This window comes from Leuresthes tenuis, unplaced genomic scaffold (assembly GCF_036924035.1).
Source record: "Leuresthes tenuis unplaced genomic scaffold, fLeuTen1.0.hap1 SCAF_10, whole genome shotgun sequence".
Classification (NCBI taxonomy): Eukaryota; Metazoa; Chordata; class Actinopteri; order Atheriniformes; family Atherinopsidae; genus Leuresthes; species Leuresthes tenuis.
The window spans coordinates 28,987,620-29,015,366 of record NW_027325364.1 but is presented as its reverse complement, the minus strand read 5'-3'; the positions used below and the strand labels follow the sequence as shown (position 1 = coordinate 29,015,366).

General features: G+C 38.7%; 2 protein-coding genes across 32 annotated transcripts in view; both read right to left on the bottom strand.

Annotated features, from left to right (window-relative positions):
* Window positions 1-2,176: 2,176 nt before the first annotated feature.
* Window positions 2,177-3,965, bottom strand: LOC140316987 (dendritic cell-specific transmembrane protein). Its single transcript, XM_072395067.1, has 3 exons — window positions 2,919-3,965; window positions 2,496-2,828; window positions 2,177-2,406 (listed from the first exon to the last, which is right to left on the bottom strand). The coding sequence occupies exons 1-3, from the start codon at window positions 3,963-3,965 to the stop codon at window positions 2,347-2,349; spliced, it is 1,440 nt and encodes a 479-aa protein (XP_072251168.1). The 3' UTR covers window positions 2,177-2,346.
* Window positions 3,966-9,702: 5,737 nt separating this feature from the next.
* Window positions 9,703-27,747, bottom strand: part of rims2a (regulating synaptic membrane exocytosis 2a) — a 131,778-nt gene continuing 113,733 nt past the window's right edge. For 21 of the 31 annotated variants that reach the window (XM_072394851.1, XM_072394852.1, XM_072394854.1 and 18 more), the window contains 6 exons: window positions 26,555-26,799; window positions 13,310-13,451; window positions 12,992-13,104; window positions 12,792-12,893; window positions 12,371-12,510; window positions 9,703-12,248 (listed from right to left, as the gene is read on the bottom strand). In XM_072394851.1, coding sequence (XP_072250952.1) covers window positions 12,045-12,248; window positions 12,371-12,510; window positions 12,792-12,893; window positions 12,992-13,104; window positions 13,310-13,451; window positions 26,555-26,799 — 946 coding nt within the window. In that variant the 3' untranslated portion in view covers window positions 9,703-12,044. Of the gene's footprint in view, window positions 12,249-12,370; window positions 12,511-12,791; window positions 12,894-12,991; window positions 13,105-13,309; window positions 13,452-15,433; window positions 19,133-26,554; window positions 26,800-27,747 lie in introns of those variants that run through there. The other 10 variants (XM_072394868.1, XM_072394858.1, XM_072394867.1 and 7 more) reach the window with 3 other exon arrangements.

Here is a 27,747-nt window from a genome sequence, read left to right as displayed (position 1 = left end):
TCCTCTTGTGTCTGACAATGCAATGGATGGTGTGGGACTGTACAGTTAAAACTGACTTTTTCTGAAAATGGAGAAGTGGGCAGTCCTGCATTCATACCAGAGTTATATTTATTATAAATTGGGTTCAAGTCAATATCAAAGAGGTTTTTTTTTTTTTTTTTTTTTTTTTTTTAAACCTCTCAGTCATGCTAAATTCCACTCATGTACAACCTTATTTCTAAACACCATGATTGGCAGAGGATAACATCAAAATACAATGTGGCACATCTATACAACTCCATTTCCAAAAGAAAAGTTTGGATAATGTGTTGGATTGGAACTATAAAGGGTTAAATGATAAACTTTTAATTTGTCATCCACTGTCAATTTGATTTAAATCTAGTATTTAACAAAGGGATTATTAAACTGTAAAAAAAAAAAAAATAAAAATCATCTTAGATACAATTTTGACTGCAAGTTGATGAAAAAATTGCACAGAAATTACAAAATGGGAACAAAAGAGAATACTAAAGATAGTACAGCCTATTTAGTCATGTAAATAATTTCATTATTATGGTTCTGCTTTCAGACTGAGATTGTTCAACTAACCACAAACCAATAATTATCGTAGCTAGCTTTTAATGATTATTTACTTTTTCTTATTACAGTTTTTGACCATTCACTCATCACTGCATATCTGACCTCTCAGAGTCTCTGTTCTTTATCACATCTTTATCACAATGAGTAGTGACGGTATATAAGTGGGAAGAAAACTGTGCTGCTCATGTAGGGGACATCTGTCGTGGATTATGTAAGAGCATTTTGCTGTTCTACCGTCAACATCAGAGGTAAAACACAGAATCCTGCCTCTGTATGGGAGGTTATTAAATTCTGTACAGTTTTCTGTCTATGAGGCAACAATAAACTGCATATTGTGTCTATTAATAACAAGATTCACTTCAGTGAACACAGATTTGTTATTGAAGTGATAATTACAAAATATTGTCATCTGCTTCCTTCTATAATGAAGGCAAAGCCACATCGAAGTAAAATAAAATTTCTAGTTAAGTGCTCACTGAAGCTAAACTGAATGTGTTGGCTATTATCAGTTGTCTCACCCTATTGTCAGGTTTGGTGGTTGTGGTGTACGTGGCGTGGTGGAGATTTGGATGCAGATATATATTAATGTAAAAACTATTTATTTAAATACAGACAAAAAAATGAACAACAAAAAGCGCATCTGAGCCTGAATACAAAAAGCTTAACTATGAAATAAATACTTGGAAAACAAAACCGTGAACTGTGACTATGGTTAATAACTATGGGAACAAACTTTGCATGACCAACCTGAACACGTGAATGACGGCGAGGATCTGACAGAGTGCATGGGGGAACCTGGAAACTAAATACTGAGGGGAGGTGATTAGTGATGGAGTGCAGCTGAGGGGGAAAGCACAGGTGACTTGAGTGAACTGATGATCAAGAGTGACTAAGGAGAAACATGGTAAAACTAATGACTTAACAGAAACCTAAAACATGAAAAACCTAAAGTTATAACAGAAAAACCAAGAATTAAAAACATAACAAAACCAACAGATGTGACACCTATAATACATTTTCCAAGGCTTCTGCTATTATCAAAAGTAAGTCTGACCCTAATGAAGTTGGTTATTGTAGCTTATTGCAGAAGATTACTTATGAGTATTTGGTCATGTTTGAACTCATACAGTATCATTACAAACAATCATTGCCATATATAGTAAGTATATATGGTGTGGCAAAAAAGAGGTCACAGCAGAACAACCCTGTGTCTGCAGCCATGTCTTTATCTATGTCCCTGCTAACATACACACAATGATAACACTTACATTGGCTGTAATATTTATTGTATAAAATATTAAATACGTTTATTGTGTACCATTTGTGTTATTATGTTCTTACACTGTCACTTTCTACAAAGCACTAGCAGAAAGTAACTTGAGAGAAGGTTCAACATAATCCATCGGTTTTTCAATTGGCATGATGTGTCTACAATTTTAATAAATCTGATCTAGTGTGATTAAATTGAACTGTATCTTGTTGTTCTTTTATTGATCTTGTTCATTCTCTAAAGGGCATTGAAAAGACAATTGTTGTGAATTATAAATAATAAAACATATAAATAAGTGAAATTTAAATGAATTTGATTTAAATTGTAACTGATACTAAATTCAGTGCATGGTTCAGTTGGCATCCTCAGCTGTATAAATATCAAGTCAGCTTCATCCTGAAGTTTGACCAGATTGGCAGAACAACCAACACAAATGCTGTCACTGTCCTTATCAGAGTCATGCCGTTCCTCGTGAGGTAGCAGAAAGAAGAATTTCCTCACACAACACTTTGCGGATCATCTTTGGCTCGGAAGATCAGCGGGCACCAGAAATGTGGCTGATGAGAAAAGAAAAACAAAAACAATATGACTATATTTCATACTTCATAATACATGACATTAAGTCACAATATATGTAAATGCAAACCTTAAGGATAAATGACATCAAGGTGCAGTCATTTTTTTCCGTCCTCATTTTTAATCTCTTCCTCAGGATTTTGCGATGCAGGTACTGTACTCTTGCATCGGCAGCTGTGGGGAAGAATCGTTCGCAGACTAACAATCTGAGCTGGGAGATTTTGGCTGCCATCAGAGCCATAACAAACAGGGTGAGCAGGATGGCGCTCAGTGGGAATACAGAGTTATACAGCAGCAGCTTGGGTTCAGGGAGGCACTTCTTCTCAAACAAGGTTACAGAGTAGGAAAAGTCTGTTTGATGGTTTTCCTCAACAAATGGAATACCAATTAAAGTTGCAATCCCCTGAAAAGATCATTGGATTAGTCATTGGATTACTCAGTGGCTGACTGAAAGAAAATATCGGAAAATATGAAAAATAAATAAGATACTTACTTTAAAACTTATTATCAGTGGAACATAGAATGGTTCCAGCTCCGATAATCTTGTCGTAATAATTTCAATCAAACAGTACAATAACGCATCCACAGTTATAAATATGACCCAGGCTGAAAAGTGGGAGACTACTGGAGTTCCAAATTTCAGAACAGCTTTACCCTCTCTGGGGGTGGGACGTGGGGAGGTGATGGAGAGGTATAGCTTCTCTTCCTTTGGTGTGAGGGGGAGGACGTGGGGCTTTCCTTCCGCCTTCTGCTTCTCGTCAAAAAGAACAAATTTTCTACTGATGAACCTGTTTTCATATTTCATGTTGTTGCAGTATTTTCTGATGTGTAAAGCTATGAACATCAAGAGCACAAGGAAGCTGATGACAGGAAACATCCTGTCAGTTACAGAGGAGACTGTCTCCATAAGGGCCTGAGCATATTTTACAGTCTCGTTCAGCTTCTGCTCTGCTTCACTGAGCTTTAACCGGATTTTTTCAGATTCCAGCCTCGGTGAAACCTTGAGCTGAGAATCAAGTTTCAGCACTCCTAGATCTGTAACTCCTTTGAGCATGTTTCCTATCCACTTTAACATCTCAATATATTTACTGAACGGAGCAATGATGGATGCTTTTTTTGCCTTCAGGTTGCAAATCATACTTCTGACCAGGCGTGCGATGTTCTCCAGAGTGTTGTGAATATTCTTAAGAACAACTATACTAGTCCCAGCAGTCAGTAACAAGTTACGGCTCTTCTTCATGAAAATAGATATCACAAACAGAGTCCCCAAACACCTTACTCTCTTTGATAGGAAAAGAGCAACAGCCAACAAAGTCCCAAAGCAGCCAGCAATCCCTCCTGCCATTGCTAGCTGGTAGTCCAAAGTGAAGAGGAGGTAAAGGAAGAGAAGGGAGCTGAGCAGGAGGCTGGAGAAGCTACAGGCAGAAAGTAGGATGGCGGTTCTCTTCAAGCCGTCCCTTTTACCAGTGGTGAAAACATCCACAACCAGAGAAATTACATCCTTGATGCTCTGCTTTATTGTAATCCGTGAGAGCAGCATCCTGGATCTGAAAGATTCTGTGGGAGAAACACAGCATCGGAATGAGAGCTTGTAGGAGCATACTGATATATGATTACGTCAAAATTTTTCAAAAGGCTGTTTTTGTTTGAAACACAAACCTGATGCTCTGAGCTTGTTCTAATGCACGTAGTGTGCAGCCTCTTATTTAAAACATAAACAGGAACAGCTCTTCCCCTTCAAACCACAGTCATAAGTCATGTCTCAGTCATTCCTATTTTTCAACCAAAAAGCAGAAGCAAACAAAGTCAAAGTCAAGGAGGCGGGATTCTGACAGTGTAAGACACTTGTCTCTTTTGAGGAGCTCGAGTCGGAAACTGAGAAAATTCACAAGATAAAATACTTATTTGATATATTCTTGACACCAGCAGCTTCATTCTGAAATGATGCTTGTGAAGAGTGCTTATGCAGTTTTCTTAAGTCCCTTCCAGATGCGTGTTGCTTTCCATCAATCCATGGTGGTATTTTTAAAGGTCATGTGACAAAAACCTAATAACATCAGCCCTTTCAGACACGAGACATGCAATTATTGTGACTATATTCAGGCTGTGAGACATTGGTTACTTTTCTGTTAAATAATAGACCTCCAATAGACTTTAATTGGTAATTTGGTCATAACCTTAGCTACAACAACTTCCTTTAAAGTATGAGCTTTTCAACATCAGAGCAGACGTCATTCTCAAGTGTGTCATGATTACAAGGAAATTGTCACATTTTGAGTTTTGTTTTGTTATGTTTTCAGGTTCTTATTTTCTTGTCATGTTTTTTTCCCCTGTCACTTAGTTTCACTCAAGTCACCTGTTTCTGTTCCACCGCTGCACCTCGTCACCAATCACCTCCCCACAGTATTTAGTTTCCAGGTTTACTCACAGTCATTGCGAAATCCTCAGCTTACCTTCATGTTCACGCCACGTTTGTTCAGTCTTGTCAGGTTTTTGTCCCCTTGTCTTGTCTTGTCTTGTCTTGTCTTGTCTTGTCTTGTCTTGTCTAGTCTAGTCTAGTCTAGTCTAGTCTAGTCTAGTCTAGTCTAGTCTAGTCTAGTCTAGTCTAGTCTAGTCTAGTCTAGTCTAGTCTTATTCATTGTTTATTTATCCATGGTCTCTTTTGTCTTGTCTTATTCATAGTCTTGTTTATTTATCCATGGTCTCTTTTGTCTAGTCTTATTCATAGTCTTGTTTATTTATCCATGGTCTCTTTTGTCTAGTCTTATTCATAGTCTTGTTTATTTATCCATGGTCTCTTTTGTCTAGTCTTATTCATAGTCTTGTTTATTTATCCATGGTCTCTTTTGTCTAGTCTTATTCATAGTCTTGTTTATTTATCCATGGTCTCTTTTGTCTAGTCTTATTCATAGTCTTGTTTATTTATCCATGGTCTCTTTTGTCTAGTCTTATTCATAGTCTTGTTTATTTATCCATGGTCTCTTTTGTCTAGTCTTATTCATAGTCTTGTTTATTTATCCATGGTCTCTTTTGTCTAGTCTTATTCATAGTCTTGTTTATTTATCCATGGTCTCTTTTGTCTAGTCTTATTCATAGTCTTGTTTATTTATCCATGGTCTCTTTTGTCTAGTCTTATTCATAGTCTTGTTTATTTATCCATGGTCTCTTTTGTCTAGTCTTATTCATAGTCTTGTTTATTTATCCATGGTCTCTTTTGTCTAGTCTTGTTTAGTTATTTTTTCACAGTTAAGTTTTGATATCCGGCCCCGTTCTTGCCTTGTGCCTTTTTTTGTTTGTTTGTAAATAAATCTGAGTTGTTTTTTTTTAAGTTCGCATCTGGGTCCTTCCTTCTCGCACAGTGACAGAAGTGAGTTTCCAAGGAATCATGCTTCCATGGCAAGTTCAAGACTGAAATATGATAATTTTCATTTTTAAGTTACATTCATACATTACATGACACAACACTTCACCAAAACACTTGTTTCACTTTCTGGTTGGATTTAGGCAATGATATTAGTTGGTAAGAGTTAGAAAATTATCATAGTTTGGGCTAAAATACTTTATATTTTACAACGCAACCATGACCCTCATCTTTATGATTAATTTTTACAGTTCACATGAAGTTGCTCCCATGATCGTTAGAGGCTGCATATTTTACAAATGTAATCATAATTAGAGGTCATATCAGACTGTGAAGGACAGTCTCTCATTAACAATGCAAAAGTGAAGGTGACAGAAAGAGCAGTGGTGTTTGGAAACATGCATCAAACAATTTGACATTTTTTCTGCAGTTTCTTAACTGCAGAACATTTTGCAAATGGTTCCATCAAAGTTTCACAACAAGGACTACATTAGCAGGCCCAGATTCAAATGACATGATTTCAAATGACAATGAAATTCTGTGTTTGTCCAAACAGTTTTGAAATCTTTGAAATTTAAGCTTTATATGTAGCAAAATTGATTTTTCTGGTGGCCCCATTCTGAGAAGCTGCTAGTTTGCCTTGCTCATCGGGAATCCTTTCTGATTCTCCAAGCTTACAGTATCTACAGCAGGTGTGACACTAATGCTTTTTATTTGTTTTATGCTCCTCGATGGTAATTCATACATGCCAGACAGAAGCAGCTCAGCCTCACATTGGTGTGCGCTTAAACATGTTAAACAGTGGAATCATTCGAGGAATCACCTAAGTGACAACAGTGTTGTTAGTGAGAGTGGCACGTTTCACAATGCAGGCTTGTCAATATACACACAGCCAGTTTAATCTATGTTACGACCATTCTTGCCAACTCAGAGGCATATCACCGTATCAGCAGCAGATTAGTGCTTTCGATCCACCCCATGCTGCCTCTGACATGCCCAACAAAGGTGCAGCAGCACCGGCCTGAAAGATGTGTGAAAAGGCCGACTGACATCAGACATGAAGAGTACTTTGCATAGCTCAACTTCAGAATATATTTTTAATAAGACTATTTCCTTTCCTAGGAATAATCACAAAACCAGCAAATAACTTTGCAGTTACTCTTTAGCTGGCAGAGCTAACACAAAAATCTAATTTAATCTAAAGCAGGTCAAAACAGATTAAAATCACGTAAAAGCAAAAATACAATGTCAAATAAAACCTAATAAATTCCTTCCTTCAAAAGTAAGAAATAAAACAATAAATATGCTGAGAGTATTAAACGCAGTTCAAGGCCAAGGAGAACATACGAGTCTTCGGCTGTGTTTCAAAGCCGCCAGAAGAGCGAGCACATTTGATTGTCTGTGAAAGGCTGTTCAACAGCTTTGAAGCTGCCACTGCAAACGCAAGATCTCTCTTCAAATGGGGAACAACTAAACGCTGTTTTTCAGAGGATCTAAGAGGTTTCGATTTAGAGAATGGACAGATGAGTTCTGGCCAATGTAAAGTTTAAAATTTTTTTATTCAATTCTGCATTCAAATTGGAGCCAATGGAGCAATGCAAGAACAGGGGTGACACTGTCTTTTTCTTATACCAGTTAGGAGGTCTGGCTGCTGAATTCTGAACCAGCAGCAGACATGCTAAAATAAACTGGCTGATGCCCAAGCACAAGCAGTTACAAAAATCCAGCCTTGACGTGATTAAGCCTGTAAGAACTTTCCTCAAGTCATCACCGGACAGCAGGGACGCCTCTGGGATTTAAAGACAAGGGGGGCTTAGCCCTCAGGAGATTACGTTGCCCCTGTCCCCTGGGGAAGTCATATAACCAGGCAAAAGCAGCAGACACTCCCCTCCAATTGTATTCTGTTGAAAAACTTAATCATAAAATTATTTTAAACACATCAAACTTGTGTGGTGCATGGGGGAAGTTACCATGACCAAACTGTGCTCCTGTTGAAATCTTCTGTGAGCAATGACATAAATGCTGAAAGCTTGATTAGAACAGCCACGTACCACACCTTATTCCACTTCTATTAGATAAGTTGCTGGTCTATCCATCTATCCATTTTCTATACACTTTTTTGGTCAATTTAGGCACAGGGAGAACATGTGAACTCCTCACAGAAAGGCCATAGCAGAGATTCCATCCGTAGCCTTCTTGCAGTGAGGCGACAGTGCTATCTACCACAGCATCATGTTACCTATTGCAGGACTTAACAATGTTAATTACGGCACTGTAGATTGGTTCAATAAGAATATCAGTTTTCTCTGTAGTTTACTTTCATACAGAATACAGTAGAATACCCCAAGAGAGAATCTGAAGCTCATAGTAAAATTTGACAAGCTGAATAGGACCATTTCCCAAATAACTCATTTATTAAAGTGAAAAGTGGATACAATGTTTATTTAAAAAAGACAAAAAGAAAAATGAGAAACTCAGTTTGTATTTTTCTTTGGTATAACCAAGAACTCTATCATGTCTTCAAGATGTTTTTAATTCTTCTATGAAGACAAAAAGCTTAAACACTTGTTCTCTGATTCAAGATTGATTTTAGGAGAAAAAGTGAAATCCTCACAGATGTCAGTGGTCAGGACAGGACAGAGAGAGGTAGCAGGGTTGAGAACAAAATTGATAATTCGAAAAAGACCTTCACGACCGTTTTGAATATGATGGAGGCAACGTAATGTTCATTTGCAGCTTTTGCAGCTTTTGCAGCTTGCTGATAGTCAGGCAGCTTTAAAATGGGCCTTATCTTCTTTTTATCTCTTTTTTTATCAGCTCTCCTGCTCAACTGCCTAAGAGCATGAATGCCACTTTCCAGCCATGGCTGAGCTCTGGATCTGGGTTAACTTGCTCTTATAAGAGCCACAAAGTCCAGAATATTTCCACAGGTTGAATTGAACTTAGCGAACATGTGGTTGGTGTCAGTATGAAGTGGGTGGAGATTATTAATGCCTTTAAGGAAAGAAGAGGCTCTAAACGCTTTAGAAAAGTCAGTTAAAGTACATGCATTAATGATGCTGGAGAAATAATCTGGTTATAGAGGACTAGGAGCAGGATATAGCAGGGTGGAAAATCAGAGACATTGGTGGTCTGACACAACTAAGACCTCCACATACAAAGCTGTGATGGTTTACCCTATAGTAAATACTATGAGTTGGGCAGGAAACATCGTGAGCGAAGTTTAGAAAAGTCCTAGTTTAAACAAAATCAGTAGCACTATGATTGGATTGGCTTTGTAAATTAGTTAAATCACAGATGATTAATATTCCGTCATAACTTACAACAATTAAATTATCTTTGATAATCTCACACAGCTGGGTCAACTGTAGCCGGCTGCCTGGTTTTGGTAGTTATGATCAGCTAGTTTGTGTTTCTGGTGATGATCACACATCCACGTCCATGGTCACCCCATACGATGACCCATAAAGCATGAAGGGAAAATAAAAAACAAGAAAAATAAAGTTGATGTAATGAGGTTAATTATGTAACATGTTGCAACTATCTAAAGGAATCTCTTTTCTTACCTGTAAAACCTTCCCTCCCGGACTCTCCTCAAACGGCAGACACAACTTAGCATTGGTGGTGAATTTAATATTCTTTACTTTAACTGCATTTTTCATTTGAAAGGAATTGGGTTAGTTTAGTGGCAATAAAGAGTAGAGGGCATACTTCTCAGCCTCTGAACCACGATTAGTAACAGAAACTATGCAATGCAAAATAGATTGTACTGTTATGTTGTGTCTTTGTGGAAGGGCTATACAAATTTGTTGTAATTTTCTGCAGATGACATCTCACTCGTATCTGTGTGTGTATGTGTGTGTAGATTTTATAACCACCCAACTCTTGGCATCAATGTAATATCAATTTTTTTTATTTTTAATTTGAAAAATAACTTACATAAATCTCTGTACTCAACCATACTTAACCAAGACATAGCCTTGGCATTAACACATTGCACCAAAAAGAGAAAATCAAAAGGCATTCAAAAGGATAAATAATATATGTCTTTGTCATCATGAGGCATTTTTCCAGTTCCAAAAGAGTCTATGAATCGATTTACGGTAGTTTGTTTATTCAAATTCTGACATCTAAAGGTATGTACAATGAAAAATGAAAATGAAAATATATACTGTATTCTGTTACAGCGACAAAGTTTTTCTTAGACATTAAAATGCATCATCTGCACGTGGAAAAGGAACAATGCCTCAATTTAATTTCATTCAGACATACTGTAACTATAAGACTCATAAACTTCCCAAACATGAGAAGTATCTATAATTACTAAAAATATAAAATAAAAAATAAAATGGTCTTGGCTTTTAAATAAATTAACAAAAATATAGTAAATTAATTTCATTTTTATTAAAACAAACAAACAAACCAAAAACTTTTTCTGTGGCAATATCCCTTATTATTTGAACCTGTGATTTGCTCATCTTCACTAACAGTGCCTGGTAAAACTGAACCATAGCAGCACACATCTCTTTCAAGTTCGCTGTTTCTTTATTAGGAATAGACCTCTTGCTTGTACCAGTTCAGATTATTTTTGCATGTTTGTTAACAATACTGAAATAAAGTATGCTTGCAATCACAACTATGTGGCCAGCCTCCATTGAATATAAAATATTTTTCTTGTTTTCTTTTTTTCATCAAAAACCTGAACAAAAACATGACCTTGGGGGTGGAATGTTTTTTAAAACCTCAATAACTGGCCATGGAAGACCAACTACTAATTTGCTGCTCAATTCAATGTGAGGGAGAAAAGTAATAAAGTTGTCATGCACTGTACAAGAAACTGCAAAAATTCCAAATATCATCTTTATCAAAACATGCTGAGTTACTGTAAGGTGTGCCCAAGACATGTTGTTGAAAAATCCCTTTCAACATGCTTGTTAAAACAAATCAAATCGAAAACAAAATACGTGATGAAACAATTCAGAACTGTAAAGTAACCAAATCTGGACGATATCAGGGGACTTATCAGTGGTAGCAATGAATACTACAATGAAAAGTACCCTGGGACAAGGAAGAAAAAGAGAAACGTACAATTTGCACATAATGTTCATTTTTATAAGACGGGCGCCTGTTATCATGAAATTAATCATTTACATTTATTTTCATTATCACCTCTTGTCACATAAACATTTTTTTTTAATAACTCCAAAAGTTTCCTTTAAGTTTCTCTTATCTGCACGTCTGCTAAACACAGACTCATGAATGGTCTAAAGAATGGTAAACAATGTCTTTTTTCTTTTTTTCATGATGTTGCATTCACTCCCCTTGAAAACCATGCACTAGTGAAATTTATCTTTAAAAATAATATAAATTGTTGAAAATGGCTGATTTGTTTTATCTATTTTTCTTCATCTTTTTTTGCAAGTTGCAGCCTCAAGAAAATAAAGTTCTTTTTTTTCTTTTATTCAGCTAAATTTGTGCCCATGCAAATCAACTAAAAAGGAAAAAAAATATTTTTTTCTCATTTAATTTTTATACAATATATCAACAAAGAAAGAATAATGAAGATTGTACATTTTTTTATGGGGTTGGGATTGTTACTGTATATTCTGGAGTGTTGATGGTGGCCACTTCAATATTACCCCTGATTAACTGGTGATTTACCAGTACAGGTCGATCAGCACATCAACCTAGAGTATGCAGAGCATTGTTTTTAAGTTTCGGGGGAGTGTGGGTACACCTCACCCAAAGTAGTGGTCTTCAAAACTGCATTTAAACAGCTAGGTCTGTTGGCATGGTGTGACCAAGCATCTGACTAGAAACACTGTCACCCCCTTCAGATACAGATACATTGACATTTAAAGAAAAAAAAATAAAATACAAATGGAAAAAAAAAAATTAAAGCAACACATTAATTTTTTCATTCGAAAAGGGCCTCTGTAGAACTCGTTCAGCGGTTCCCAGTGTTGACCCCCATGGCTTCGAATTGGAAGAAAACCTGGAACTGATGGATTCCTCGTGCTAAGGAGTTCATTCCAGGCTCCTCCATAACAACACCTGGCAATCCCTGCCGCTGGGTGCTTGCGACACACTTTGCCACGTGCACAATGTGCGCAACGTTTTTGCTCAAAACACAGGATCACATTTGCACCCCTAGAAACAGGCTCAGAAGACACAACATCAAGCATGCAGTGTAACCGGGGCTTGTGACCTGTAATCGCAACACTGGCTGCTACAACAACGCTATTAGTCCACACGCTGCTATGATCGAGAGAAACTGTCCAGTGAGGACTGGGAAGCTCTTCTTGTCAGGGGGGCCAGAGTTGGGTCCACCAGTGAGGACGGTGGAAAGAGCTTGTACCAGCCAATCACCATGTTGGACAGGTCCAGCTCATCTAACAGTATCTGAACTGCTCCCATGAATGATTTATGGTCCATACGTCCATAGTCACCCCATACGATGACCTATAAAGCATGAAGGAAACAAAAAAATCAAGAAAAATAAAGTTGATGTAGGGGTTAATTATGTAGCATGTTTAATTACTGTGACACTTTGCAACTATCTAAAGGAATCTTTTTTTTCTTACCTGTAAAACCTTCCCTCCCGGACTCTCCTCAAACGGCAGTTGCTGCTGGTAAAGAGGATCCAAGGTTTTTCTTGCTACTTTAGTTTTCTTTTTGGCTATGCAGGCTCCATTTTCCAAAAGGTAGACCTTTACATATGGTGCTAGAAATATGGAGTAAATAAAGAGTAGTTACAATTTGCCTGGCCTCTTGTTATCATCCACCTATAAAGTCAACCTGAATTTCATCCTACAGATGCAGCCACTTAGAATTGCCTCTCCAAGCAAAAGGCCAGTCAGTTTCCAGCCATGAACCCAATAGAGAATTGGCTGGGAAGCGAATGAACCACGCATGAAGTAGTCAGCCATTCTAGGTGGCTGGGTACTCTATAATGAATCTCTGATTTAAGAGGTAATGCCCTGACAGTTTGACAGTTTGAAGTACCTGGCAGTGCCTTGGAACCTGGTTTTCCCACAAGGCCACGGGCTCTAATGATCTCCACCTCCAGGGCTCCTTTCTTATCCACCATGCCAATCTGGATGTCCCCTAGAAAAATGTATTAAATTTTTTTTTTTTTAATTTTTCGTTTTAATTATGCAATTTAAATTCCTTCTGAATAGAACATTAGAAAAATTTGTTCTAACCCATAGGTGGAGTGGCCAAAGTCTGACGTCCAACCAGCTGGGCGGGGCCGAGGCCATCCAAGAAGTCACTGAACTGAGCATCTGAGGACAGCCGCACACCGGGGAAGATGAGGCTGAAACAGACAGAAATGCCTGGTTTATGGTAAAGATCAGTGACTCATACTGATTAAAGTCTGAGGGTTAGGTCAGTCATGGCTGTACTACTGTCTACTACATGTCAGAAAAGATGTTAAAACTTGAAGCCAAAAAAAAGTTACAGCAAAACAGTTTGAATTGTTTGCTGTTTATGTAAAAAAGTGAATGTCCTTGTCTCCTTACTTTCCCTCGGAGCTGTAGCTGTTCATACTTCCATCTGTGGACTCCCGACTGGCCTGCCGAGTCATCCTGCTCCTCATCTCCACTGCCAGGCCTGTCTCTGTACTCCTCTGAATAGTGCTGCGCAACTTCTTACCTCCTGCTTCTGCACGCAGAGTTACACACATTGCAAAAGGGGAGAGGGAGAAAGGGGGGTATAGACTATGAATCCATGATACTACATCATATTATGACAGAGCGAGTTGCATCCACATTAACAACTGGGGATCGGTACACCTGTGCTTTCATCGGCTCAAACAGAAGAGAACTCATTCCATGAATGTGCTGAACAGAGCAATGCATACAGCCCTCCCCTGGTCTGAAAACTTCTGAATTCTGCCTCTGGTTGTCTTGTAGGAACCGCAGTAGGTCCATACTTCACCTACAACCCCATCCCTCTTTCCTTTCCAGTACCACCATCCCAACTGATCCAAGAAGACAGCTGACACTCCTCATTAGGCCTGCTGCTGCTCATCTACAGCCAGCATAAAGGTCCTACCACATGCCTGTGGCGGAAATACACATACCTACGCTGAGTAGAGCATGAATGGTTCACCACTGCTGATAGAACAAACACACACACACATACACAGAAGAGACTGTACGTTTTCTTTTATATTCCTTATAGTCTTTTACTTTGCAGAAATTACGCTTGCATAAAATGAGATCAGGCACAATGAACTAATTTTGACAACATCAGCATGTTTATAGTAACTGCATGGTTAGAGGCTTGTTAGACTAGTATATTAGCGCTGAATATATCCTGCAACCAAAGGCTACCATTCTGCTATCAAAGGCTACTCACACAGTCAATACAAAATGCTGTTGCTGTGCTTTTTATGTATCCAACTTCCTCTTCTCTTGTCTATAATCAAATTACTGCATAATGACATATCGTGTCATTTCTCAGAGGTCCAACAATCACTGCAAAGTTAGATAATACAGCGTTACCATCAGATCACTGTTGAGGACAAAGGGTGCATACTGTTGACAAACAACTGGTTTCCATGGATCTCATGTAATTTTCTTCTAATAATTTGCCAGCTTGTATGAATGAGTCATGTCTAGACTTAAAAGAGCACATTCCTTATCAAGTTCCAAAACCTGTTTTCTTTACCATTATGAGTATTAAAGGGGAAGGCAAAAATAACAAAGATGATTCTGTGTTCCATCTCACACATGCATATACTTGAAGTAAGCAGCCATAACGGATTTCAGCCTTGAAATCTCAGTTATTCAGTTTGCCTCTGCCTCCTCTTCCTGCTCTTCAGACGTTACAATAGGTGAGGCAGCCACAGAGGTCATCGCTGACGTCTGCAGCAGATCTGCTCCGCCAATCAGTGGACAGTCAGATCTTGTCAATGAACAATGAAAACAAAACTGTTTCAAAGCAAATGAAAGAATTCTGCTGGTTTAATGTCAAACCACACTATTGCAATAGCAAAACCTATGCTCAAAGACAAACTCTAACAAAAGTAACATAAATTATAGACTTTCATTTGTAAGTTTGAATATAACCACAGAAAACAAAACAGGAAACGCATCTGAGGAGGCATAAGAATAAACACAAATGGCACACAATGCTGTTCAGTACAGTCATAATTCTGAGCTAAATGAGCACTACCACCCACTATACTAAACATTCAAAATAGATCATGCTGAATTTTTGGTTTTCATCCACAGTCAGAGTCAAATTTGGCAAATGAGATAATGGTTTGACAAGCATCTGTGAAGTTTCTCAGCAAACACACACAGTTCCTTTAACTATCTGTTTCAACAACACCAATACTGACAGCAGGAGTAACAACAAAAGCCACATGCCTTTCCCAACAAAGTGATGGCCTACATGATACACTGCTCACAAATGTGAAGTTTCAGATACCAGAGGACTATGGAGCAAACATTCAACAATGATAATTGGATTATAATGCCATCTTAATTAAACTACTCATCTCCAAACCTGCTCTTGTTCCTCCCAAAATCAGTATCTACTCCTCTTTCCAATAATCTTAAAACTAATTCCTCAAAGACTGATATTCCTGCAAATTCGCAGGTGCTGATGTGAAATTTCCTCAGCTGTCATCTTACCTCCATCCTCTTCATCAAAGGAGTTCATGCAGGGGAAATAGACAGCCAGTGCTTCAAAGGATGCAGACAGGCTCATCTTGCTCTGGGAGCACTGGATACGCATCCCAGGAGTCGCAGCAGAGGTATCATGCCCCTGCCTGCCCATGGTGACCAGGAGTCGTCCTCCTCAGTGCAGTCAATCAAATTAACAAGTCGGCAGATTTTCTTTTTTTTTTTTATGGCTGATAAGTAATTATTGATAATCTATTTGAATGGAACCTAAGCCCAGTAGTAGAAGATGCTGCTGGTCTGTAGACAATCAAGGACGTATAATCTAGTCTGTCCCAATATGCTCTCCAGACTGCATCTTAGGTAGAGCTTTAGAAAAATGTTGCTTCAGTAGTCGAGGCTTGTGCTGTCTGGGTCTGACGCTCCTGCTGCACCTCTTTCTTCAGGGGGGAGGGGAGAGAGCTGCGTAGCGCTTCACCAATCAGAGGGCTGTGTTGCTCACGCGCACCTCTGCTGGCTCTGTGGGTGAACAAGCTCTACCCAGTGATACTGAGCCCCCTCCCCACTCTGCTTCTCACCAATTTTTTAATCTCCTCTTTTATCATCTAGTTTCTCCTTCATCTGGCTGTTTTGTTTCTTTTTAGCTGCTCAAAAGAGTTTTCCTCCTTTACTCTGCATCCTCTGATGCAGCATCCTTCTCTGTCCCCCTGTTACACACAGAAGCCAGTGAAAACAAGCTGTTACTAAGTCTGCAAACAGTGGTGATGCACTATGAGAGTGCTTGAACCACATGGCAATCAGTCAGCGTTCACGTGCCAAACTGCACTCTTTACTTCAACAACATCACAGCTGGGGTTTTTTTTTCTTTTTTGGAGGAATTGACTTGGCTTTTGCCAGCTATTTTCAAAATTACTGGCAAGGAAAAATCAAGTGGAAGATCAAGTTAACGTGCTTGTCCCTCTGCAGCCTCTGTGACATGTCACACTGTGTTGCAAAAAATGACATTTTTCTTGATCAATTACCATTTACATTTTTCATTAGAGAGACTCTTTGAATAAATGTCAAAAACACCTAAATATTTTTCGCCCACTCTGTTTCAACCATTTCCAGACAAGATAAGCCATCTTATTTTAAACAGTCCAGATCCAACAGACATAACAGTGCTTTTAAGTGACAACGTTTCTTCACAGGTGGTCCCTGAAAGACTGATAAATATACTTCCTGCAAAAATTTATGGCTGTAAACCAAACTTCAACTCCTCTGGTAACTGTCACCACTGCGCCTTGACTAAGAAAAATAACTCCAGTGAAGCTTTGCTGTTTTGACACATTACCAAAGAACCAACTGTAGTGCATTTATGCAGGATATCTATCTGGCAGAATAGGCACAGGACAAGACAATCTCAGTGTTCTCTTTACTAGCATAAATATAGATAGTTCCCTGCAGTGTTACTGCTGAGGTAAAAGTTCTATACTATGAGACACTGCAACCTACTTCCACGAAGGAGCTGCTTTCTGCACGGCGTCCATTTGCAGATTCCATCTAGGTCAGTACAGACAAAAACAACTTTTCACATTTAAAGCGAGAGGGAAGATTGAAGTTAACAGTTACAATATGAGCAGCTTTAGCTTAATTTTTAAGTGTAAATTTATTTAAAAATCTTGTATTGAAAAGTTTGGCATCAATGTACAAACTGTGTAGGTTAAATCTTAATGTACAAACTTTTCTCCTTAGCAGGTCCATAATCATACTTCTACTAAACTAATGATATTATTATCTGTGAAATAACTTTGTATTCAGTGCTAATTAGCCAGTGTATGCAAACTACAAATAATTGTCTACAGCCTCAGACAATGTATTCTTATCTTCTCCATTCACAGTTTCATAGAGGATGATGGTTTATGCAGCAACTTGAACAATAGCCAACCATAACATGAGTCCCTCTCTCCTCTGTCTAATCCACGACACACGTGCCCATTCATTCCAGCAACACATTTAGCACGTGTCATCAGTTTAAACTTTTGCTCCCTTGGCACAGCTCATTTTTACACATCCTCCGACAACAAAGTGGCACATCTATCACTGTCATCACCTCACCTGGTGTAGGTGCAGCACTGAAGCTATAACTAAGCTTAATTACACTCTTCTTATATTTGTTCAATACACCACCTAAAACATATAGAGATACAGATTTCACAGATCATTTGAAAAGCAACATGAAACTTTTATTTGCCACATGATATAAAACATTCTTATCAAAACAGAGGGCTGTAAGACTGTTCTTACCAAAAAGAATACCTGTGTGCGTTAAGAGCTTTGCCTTTACATCTCTTTATGAAAAATATTTCTCTTCGGTTAAAATGATGAGGTAGTTCAGAACATATAGAGTGGTTTAAAACATATTGGATAAATGTGTAATGAGTTCATTATCCATTGTGAGACACATGCTTAGTTTGTCTGGATGCAGTTAATCTCATGTATCTTAAAGTTAGAGTTGGTAAATGCTACTATGAATAGAAATTCCTCAGGCTTTGAAGGTATGCCATCATTTAAAGAAAAATACAGGTTAACATTCTTGAATGGCCGTAGCTCAGGAGGAAGAGCAGTCGCCCACCAATCGGAGGGTCGGTGGTTCGACGGGCTTACATACTCTAAGCGTCCTTGGGCAAGACACTGAACCCCACGTTGCCTCCCAGTGTATCACTGGGATATATATGTGTGTATGAATGATTAGAAAAAGCACGTAGTTAAGTATCTTAAGATGTGCTGTATGAACGTGTGTGAGTGGGGTGAATGCAGCATGTAGTGAAGTGAGTGGTCAGTTAGACTAGAAAAGCGCTATACAAGTCCATTTACCATTTACCATTCTCAACAACAAACCAGGTCTCAACCAGCATAACAGTGAAATTACGAGCACCTCACAGGACAGGAATGTGAAAATTCTCTGTAATTCTCAAACAACAGCAAAGGAACACAATATCCCAGAAATCATACGTAGGTTCTCCCTGACAGGTGACAAGAATCACAGGCGGAAGATTTTAAAAGCCTTCCTAAATGATGAGGCCAGGCGAAGCGTCAAAGAGTGACTCTGGCCCTGTACACTGTAAACACAGTTAAATGGATGGCTCTAACCTGGGACTCACATGCACGGATCTAGGCAAACAGACAGACATAAGCACTTAAATGTGCACACACCAGGATACATGTGCAATGGTAGTCAAACACACTGTCTCTTCCTTCAGTTTACATTCTTTGCTACCTACATTATGCAGGCCAATCCTGCAGTCAGGATATGCAGTTTCCCATCTGTGTCTAACTGTGTTGAGAGTTTTTACAGGAACTTGTTCAAGGTCTTGTCTGATGACAGCTGGAAAGCCCCTCCAGCCCAACCCTCAACCGGATGAAGAGGATATAAAAAAGGGTTGATGGATTATCACAGGAAATAACTTTAATGACCAAATAAGGTGTAAAATCACATTAAAGCCCATATTAAAAGCTTCATTTACAGATATTGACCAATGAATTTGATATATGGCGTCCTGACATAAAAGGATAATGGCTAATTGTTAGCAATCATATTCCTGTTTAGATAGCTAGTGGTAACAACATTGTTAGGGTTATTAATAATAGGACAGGATATACACTGTATGGTAAGTATGGTTTGGGTCCATCTAATAAATGTAAAACTTCAAATTATTCTTTTAGCTGGTATGGACAAAACACCAGAAAACAAAATGATAAAACCATAAGAGCACAATACATAAAATGTGTGCGTGCACAACTGTTTGGTGCTGAGAAAGTGGTGTTCAATTAGTCTGTTTTGTGGGAATATGCTGCAAATAGAGGTTATAATAAACAGTGAGAATCTTATAAAGATTTACATAAAAAAGGAGGTCAAAGTGACTAAAGCACTTCATAAAGCTGTAAATATATCTAAACTTCTGCTTTCACCTAAAATCTTTGGAAAAAATCCCTTATGGCTTGAGTGGAAGTTGTGAGGTAGAACAGATTTATTAAACGTGAACTGCAGTAGATGTTGGAACAGTCTGTCCCTTGGCTACCTCCTTCCACTCAGTGTGGCACATACGGAAGGTACAACAGATGGAGAGCTCATGAAAAAGGGGATGGGGATCCAAACTCTGCCAAGCCTTTAAAACAAAAACCCAGATAGAAACTGCTGATGTCTAAACTAGGATCATACTCCAAAAAAGTTATTTTGCATGTGGAAAACACAACAATGTCATCACAACATGACTAATTCTCATAGCAAAAGAGGAAACACATGTTTTATCCAGTTGATGAGGAGGAGAATCATCATGCTCATGATTTATGACTGGTCTTACCACAGAACGTTTTACACTGAATGTCTCATACAAGTTCCTCTTGCTATGACAGCGCCACACTTGTGCTGTCAATGTTTAAAGATATTACAACCAGAGGAGGAAGTTCATAAAGTATTTTAAGTAGCAGTAAATATTTTGAAATGTGAAGTGTAAGTTCAGTTTTAGTCCATTTCAGAAAGGAAGCAAGAATATAGTTTATTGTACTACAGACGTGTTTGAGCCTAAGACGTAGGCACAGAAGACAGACTCCACACTGCACCATTCAGCAGCCGTGAGAGGCATTCAAAGTTTTTAGATTGGGTTCATTCAAATGCTAAATGTACACAAATTAGGTTCCAGTCAAGTCAAGTCTTTTTACTTACAAACTTGAAGTTTAGGCTTCTAAGAAAGCTGTGAAAATATGTGCAGTTTGACAATATGAGCAATATGACTGCTGAAACCAGAAACCACAGCATGTAACAATGAGATTCAACAGTAGCCAAAAGCTGTCATTATGAAGATTCTTTTCGTCATGGTGACCAAAAAAGACAACAAGCTCTGTACAAATAGGGTGCATGACCGATAAACTTACGCAGCTAGCTTGTGTACCAAAGATTGACAGACTGCAGTGCTTTTGTTCAGCTGTAGAAAAATTCTATGTGCAATAATCACCACAACACAAGTCAAACAAACCCTCTTCAGAAATAGAACACTGGTTAACATCATGGATAACACAAAGTACAATTTCTGTCAGAGGAGACACCATGTGCTACTCTACTTGTGAAAACAATTAATTTAGTCCAGCAACACTGCTAATCACATCCCAGCTCATAAATATACATTGAGTTTTCAGTGATTAGCCTAGAATTTTTAAAAAATGAGAGTCTCACAAAGAATGGTTAGTTTTAGGAGGATGTAGCCCACTTGAATTAAAATGTTTGCTGCCATGTCAGACACTGCTCTTCAGACTATAACACATGTCAGAGTTAACTGGGAAAATTAACACCGCAGGTGAACTGTGGGATACAATAATCAATCTTAGGAAGTTTCAGATGCTGTCTTCTACCACTGTGGAATACATTTAGAAAGGGATCAAATCTGTAAACACTGGTGTAATGTTTTGGGGCCATTAATGTGTGTGATGATTACTGGTCTCACCACTAGCAGTAATAAGTCATTGTTTGCAGATTATGGTTATATTGTGAAGACAATCTAACATCAGCAGTATGAAAGCAGAGGCCAAAGTACATCGGCATATAAGTATTTAGGTCACCACAGAAAGAGGTTTGGAAAGCTCAGGCTGATTAAAAACCACAAGGCCTTTTGTGAATTGTCTTAATAGCAAAGGAGAGTGCACACTGAAGGAAAATCAATGATGGAAAGACACACACGAAAAGCTAATTTGAAAGCTGGAAAGAGTAATGTAGGAGATGATGTAAAAAAGAGGGCACAAAAATTGAGAAGATATCACACCTGTTTTCATAATAAGTTGGAATGCTGTGTAAAAACAGAATGTGATGGTTTGCAAATCATTTCAACCCTAACATACCTATGTGAAAATACTACCAACAACCATGTTAGATGTTGAAACTGATATATTTTATGTAAATGATAAATCTGCCTTTCTGTGTGGAGTTTGCATGTTCTCCCCGTCTATGCATGGGTTCTCTCCGGGTACGCCGGCTTCCTCCCACCGTCCAAAAACATGCATGTTAGGTTAATTGGTGTCTCTAAAATTGTCCTTAGGAGTGAGTGTGAGTGTGTGTGTGGTTGTTTGTCTCATTTGTCTATGTGTGGCCCTGTGATAAACTGGTGACTTGTCCAGGGTGTACATCGCCTCTCGCCCAATGACCACTGGGATAGGCTCCAGCCCCCGCCCCCGCGACACGAACGACGAATTAAGCGGATATAGAAGATGGATGGATGGAAAAGACAGAGGCAACAACAGAACAAAATTTTTCAATATCTCACAATCTAAGCAGTTCAATTGGATACAAGTCTGTAATGTGACTCAATATAAAAAGAGTATCACAGATGGATTGAGCCCTTCAGAGGGAAACAGAGGGAGGGTGTCACTCTTTGGTTTCATGATAATGAAATTTGGATATAATAGATGCTGCATCCTCTGAACTAAAGAGGGGTGGGATCATCTAGTTTGTTATTAGCACACAGTTCATGATGCATTATTACTCATGGCATCGGAAATGCTCACATACACTACATTTGCTGCCATCTAAACAATGTATTAATTTTAGAAGACCTTGTTGTTTTAGTAAGAGAATAGCAGACCTCATTCTGTCTCTATTACAACAGCATGACTCTAATAAAAAAAAAGTGCTGGTTCTAAACTGATCAGCCTGCATTTCACGTCACCCATTTAAAACACCGGATCCATTTGGAAACAAAACCAGGTCAAATAAAGCCGAAAACTGTAAAGAAGCTGAAATCTTTTCTCATATCTAAATGGGAAAACATGTTACCTCGATTTCCATATCAATAGAGCATGTTTCTAAAAAGTGATAGAATTTTTCCATTTCTCCAACTGACTGGGACAAATTATTATTGTTCTGCTTACACCTACATATATGCTTTGATGACTTTACAAGTATTTTCTTTTTGTTTACAATTTCTCATCTTTTCAGAAAAAAAAGTATAAAGGCATAAATGTCATACAATGTTGGAGGCAGCGGGGAAGTTGTCTCTCAGCCTCAGCTGCCCCTGTTGTGTTCTGTAAGCATCACCCCATGTGAGCATGTCCACCCCAGCTCCATCAGAGATTAATAAGCACCCTCACCAAGCTGAGAAGCTGCTGAGATAGGCCCAAAACTCAGCACCGAAGATAAATGACTTCGGCTGGAAGCTCAAAGTTCAGCAATTTTATAACATATACAACAGCCAAAGTAGATTTAACGGTCCAAAACTATACATCAGTGATACAAGTAATGGATTGAGAAAAAGAGGGGCCAGCAAGTGCACTGTTTTCACTGCCGTACACATTTGACTCTTGGGGGCATAGTGAGTAGGAAATGGCAAAGATTTTTTCTCTTTTCCAGAGCATACAGGTCACTCTAAGAAGGGATTTCAGTTTATTAAAAACCACAGAGAAACTCTCACCTATCAGATGGTGCTGTACATTTTACATTTTAGATATAAGTTTCTGTCAGGGTAAAAGAGAGAAAAGTAGGCAATAAGAAGAATTGCACTGGAATACTCATTGTAACACCCAGGAAAACAGGAAACTAGATGTGTCTAAAATTCTGAGATGCCTTTTCACTGTGCCTTTTGTTTTGTATAGGGAAGCATTCATGCAATGCAGTGCCTGCATCCATGTATCTATCATCTAACAATGATTATTAACTTTTTTCATGCCGACCAAACTTCAACTGACAGTAAAGCTGAAAAAAGTTCAAACTCAGTGCAACAGTTCATGGCGTATGTCCCCTCCCACCTTAGAAGTATTGAAGTACTTCTTCAACATCCTACAGTTGCAAAGTGTCACTGTTGTGACAGTTTTCACCTAATACAAAAAATAGACATGTTAAGGTCTGAAAAAGCAGTTGTGTAGTCATTTTGGAGCCCGGAAGTATAGTACTTTTACCATTTTGAGCTTTTACTCTGAAACCACTTTTATGCTGTGAACCAAAAATACTGTTGCTAAACCACATTCATGACTGAGACACTACTTCATCTCTATAGTCTGAATAATCATTGGGTGGTACTGAGTTACCTCGATCACTGTTGATTATTTTTCTGGGACACCATCAAGTCTGAGAACAGGACATTATGGAATACAATTACTGAAATGGACTTTTAAGCTTACAAACTGCTTTGTAATTATGCTGTGGAATGAGAGAGATAGCTATATTTTGCAACAGTTTTCCTCCTGCTTTTAAAAAGTAAAAAAAGAGACAAGAAATGGTCATCAGACTGAAACTACCTACCCCATATATTCATTGAAATAACAGAAAAGATCATTTGCACTGTAGCTACAAAGGGAACTCAAGTAATCTTAACAATTCACATTAAAACATGTAGCAGAGTATTGCGATATTGCAAGCAATTTCTTTTCTTCAATAAAGTAAATCATTGCAAAAAGAAAAGGCAAACAAGAATTCAGTATTCAAATTTAAGGCAAATTCGAACTCTCAAATAAACTTAGCACTAACTTTGAAAGTTTTATGTTGCTAAGAACTACAAATTTCGCAGTTTTTGGGGGTCTCACCAATGACAGGAGATGAATTTGCTGAAGTAGTTAAACAACTCTGTGGCGGCAAGGCCCGAGAGCTGATGAGATCCGCCCCGAGTTCTATAAGGCTCTGGATGTTGTTGGGCTGTCTTGGTTGACATGCTTGTACAACAATGCATGAAGAACTGGGACAATACAACTGGACCGCAGACCAGAGTCCTTCTCAGTCTTGCTGTGAAAGTCTATACTGGGTTACTGGAAAGGACAAACTGTTGAACCTCAGATCAGGAGGGGTATTGCAATTTTAATCCTGGTCTTGGAACACTGGATCAGGTCTTTACCTTCCATCCATCCATCCATTTTCTATAACAGCTTAATCCATCAGTCAGGTCGCGGGGGGGCTGGAGCCTATCCCAGCAGTCATCGGGCGAGAGGCGGGGACCCTGGACAGGTCGGCAGTCAGGTCTTTACCCTTGCAATGATATTGGAGAGTGCATGGGAGTTTGCCCAACCAGTCTGCATGTGTTTTGTGGCCTTAGAGGAGGCTAGGTAATTAGCACCATTAAGTCTGAGTCCATGATCCTAAGTTGGAAAACGGATGGATTGTCTACTCCAAGTTGGTAATGAGTCCCAGTCACAGCCAGGACATCTGGTCACTGTTGAATTTTCATCAGCATCTGTTACCTGCTGAATGCCTTAGTGAATCTTAATCAGAGTCAGTTAAACTAGCCAAGTGGTTTGGTAAACATACACAGAATATACAGATTGTACACATCAAGAATCATTGTATCCATTGCATGCTTTCAATTGGAAATTTGTTCTTAGCCTCGGGTATTGCGGTTACAGAAATTAAGCAGTTGTTTATGTTTTAATCAACCCTCGAGATATAGCTAATAATTTGTATGTCTAACAAATGAAATTGAAAAACCAGCGAGTGAGACTCAGAGTTGCAAAGTATACAAACACAACTCGTGGTGATCACCTGGGAGCCCATCCATTAGACTAGTATGTGTTTGTCAAAGCTGAAGTCATGCTGCTTGGCTGATCTGCCCAACCCCCACCAGCACTTGGCAGTCCACACACAGCTAAGTAGAACTGACCATCCTTTGAATGCTTTTGAAAGAGGGAGATGAGCCTCGCAGGATAATGTGCAACAAATTAGAACGAAAGCCAACTTTGAAGAGTGTATTATGCTACGAAACAAAACACAGATCTCAGATACTGAACGGCAGAGATGCATAGTTTTCAAAATTCCATGTGATGCACTTAGAAGGAACGGAGTGAAATATTGATAGCTTGAGGAGTTTCAGGCTGCTCTCACTGGACTGAGTCTGAAATGGAATGCATGTATGTGTTCATGTTTGTTAAACCAGGAATCTTCTAAATTCCCAAGAAGAAAAAAAATCTGACTAATTGACAGGAGTTTGACTGTTTCCAAAATAAAACCTAATAAAGGTAATCTTTTCAGCAACAAAACCACCAAAATAATGTAAGCCTAGCCTATCTTTTCAGCAGCTGAAATAACATACCACAAAACTGCTATTTGTCATATCAAATTCATTAACAACGGGTATTTACCCACAGAGATAAATCACTAGTCCATGGGCCATTGAGTTCATGAGCAGGGGGGCAGCACAGTGCCACGTGAGTGAACAAACTCGCTTCTCTCTTGCTCATTACTGCTCACATGCTTTTATCTTGCTATCCCTCTGTCATGCTATCAAGGTAGATCTGAGCAGAAAGTGCTATGTGTAAAAGGGAATATTGACATCCGTAAGGTTGAAAAGGCTAGATGAATAGTTGCAGGTGTGGGTACAGCCACAATGGGAGACTGGAGAAGTTAACTGACCTTAAATGGACAAACCAGACCCCAATCTGTCAGCCAGAGACATGACCACACACCAACTAAAGCCTTTTTCACATTGTCTGTTATCAGGTAATGAAACATAACCTTTTCAAATAGCTATTGAACCCTTTTGTCAAGAAAGAGAATAGAGAAAATTTACTGGAAAGTTTGGTTAATTTCTATTTGCCACAGCAGAAGAGCATATGTTTCTGCATTTAGCTGAAGAAAATGCAGACATAACCAGTCCTCTTGCTGCATACATTCTTAAATGTGCTCTGACACACTTTGAGGTAGTGTTTTACACTGAATAATGGTCAAAAGAGCATTACAACATGCGAAAAGTGACGAAATGCAACTTCAAACAAGCAGCTGTGTTAGGAGGGAGCAAGAGATTTTTTCAAAATGAAAAGACAAATCCTTTCCAGAAAAGCACGAGTCATCGGGTTTACATAAGAATAAAAAATATATATATATCAATAAGACAGAAAAAAGGTGAGGTGGTAAAAAAGGAAACAAAGAGAACTCTTTTCTGGATCACGGCCACCTAGAGAAAAGAGAAACATTGTAAAAAAGATCATTATCATGTTTTAGGGTCCAGAAAAGCCCAAAGCCCTTGTACATGAAAAAAGAGAAGGAAAAAGAAAGTACTAGTAGAATTAGTACTAAATATCCAGCACAGGGCAACACAGACAACTGCACGGAGACAACATTGCAAGGACAGATGCATACACGAACACACGGGACATGGAGTACACTAACTATGCGTTTGGATGCCCTACCTGTTTGGCTGAGCTGAGAGGTGCTCCGGCTCTTGCGCGACATGCCAACCATGGCCTGCATTTTGGCACCAATGCTGGAGCGCCTCTTCTTTTCGTCAGTGCCTACCGTGCCAACCGCTGTGTCTGACTGGCTGCCATCCGTCTTCTCCAGGTTACACATGTCGCCGCTGATGCTTGTGCTCTTGGTCATGTTCATCCCACCGGATGAGCCCATCTGCCTGTTTTTCATTTTGGATGCAAAGTCACTGTCAGCCACCACCATTGACAGGGGGCAGGCAAGGAAAGAGAAGGAAGGACAGGTAGAGGAGAGAAGAAGCCAGTGGAGGGGCGTGAGAAAGGAGAAGTGATGGAGGAGTACACAGAATGAGAGGATGGAAGAGGAAAGAGGGCACAGGAGAGAGACAGGAAATGAAAAGGTGTGGGGTGAAAAGGAGAGAAGGACAGAGTTCAGGTATAAAAGTTCATGACTTACAGTATAGCTGAGTTTTGGATTTTAAGACGCTAAGTTGCAAAATCTAAAAAAATGTGCATGCATGGAAAGATTGGCCATTCCAATATTGCTCTGCATTTTTTCCTCTCTTTTTTGGTTTCATACAGGTTTTGTGATGTTGCAGAATTTTAATAAAAATCAATTAGATTAACCGAAAGCTATACCCAAAGACCCTACTTTATCGTTATCACCTATATTCAAATACACTGTAAATTAATTGTGAATAGATATCAAGTTAATGCTATGAAAAATTAAATGCTCTTTCCACATACAGTACAGCTGCTAACAACAAACTCATGTATCTTCTCTGCACCTGAGTCGTGACTGAACATCCTATACTGCACACAAAAAGAAAAGTTGCCTGTCATCAGCATTATTCTCTAAGTCTTCCTGTTTGGAAAAAAAAGAAATTAGGCCAGTGTCCAAATTGAGGTCTTATTTTAGCTCTGCCAGTACAATTATCTTTAAGAGACAAATTACATTCTGTACCATGGGCTTTTAATGGGATCAGTTCTTTGTAGCACCCTCAGGCTACTGTTCATTAATTAATTACTGACCTCCATCACGTAACTGGATTATAGAGACAATTTATGGAGAGACAGGCTGTAAGAATATGAAAAAAAAGAAGACTGAATTCTGATTTTTGATATATTCATCATTAGGTGTGTTCTGCATTGTATTAGAATTAGAAAAAAGTAACAGA

What these genes read in the sequence shown, in the direction of transcription:
- LOC140316987 (XM_072395067.1), bottom strand. Translation starts at nt 3,965, where the DNA reads ATGCTGCTCTCACGGATTACAATAAAGCAGAGCATCAAGGATGTAATT. An exon ending in CACTGATAATAAGTTTTAAA is followed by an intron (nt 2,829 to 2,918) that starts GTAAGTATCTTA and finishes TGATCTTTTCAG; the next exon opens with GGGATTGCAACTTTAATTGG. An exon ending in TGATGTCATTTATCCTTAAG is followed by an intron (nt 2,407 to 2,495) that starts GTTTGCATTTAC and finishes TTTTCTCATCAG; the next exon opens with CCACATTTCTGGTGCCCGCT.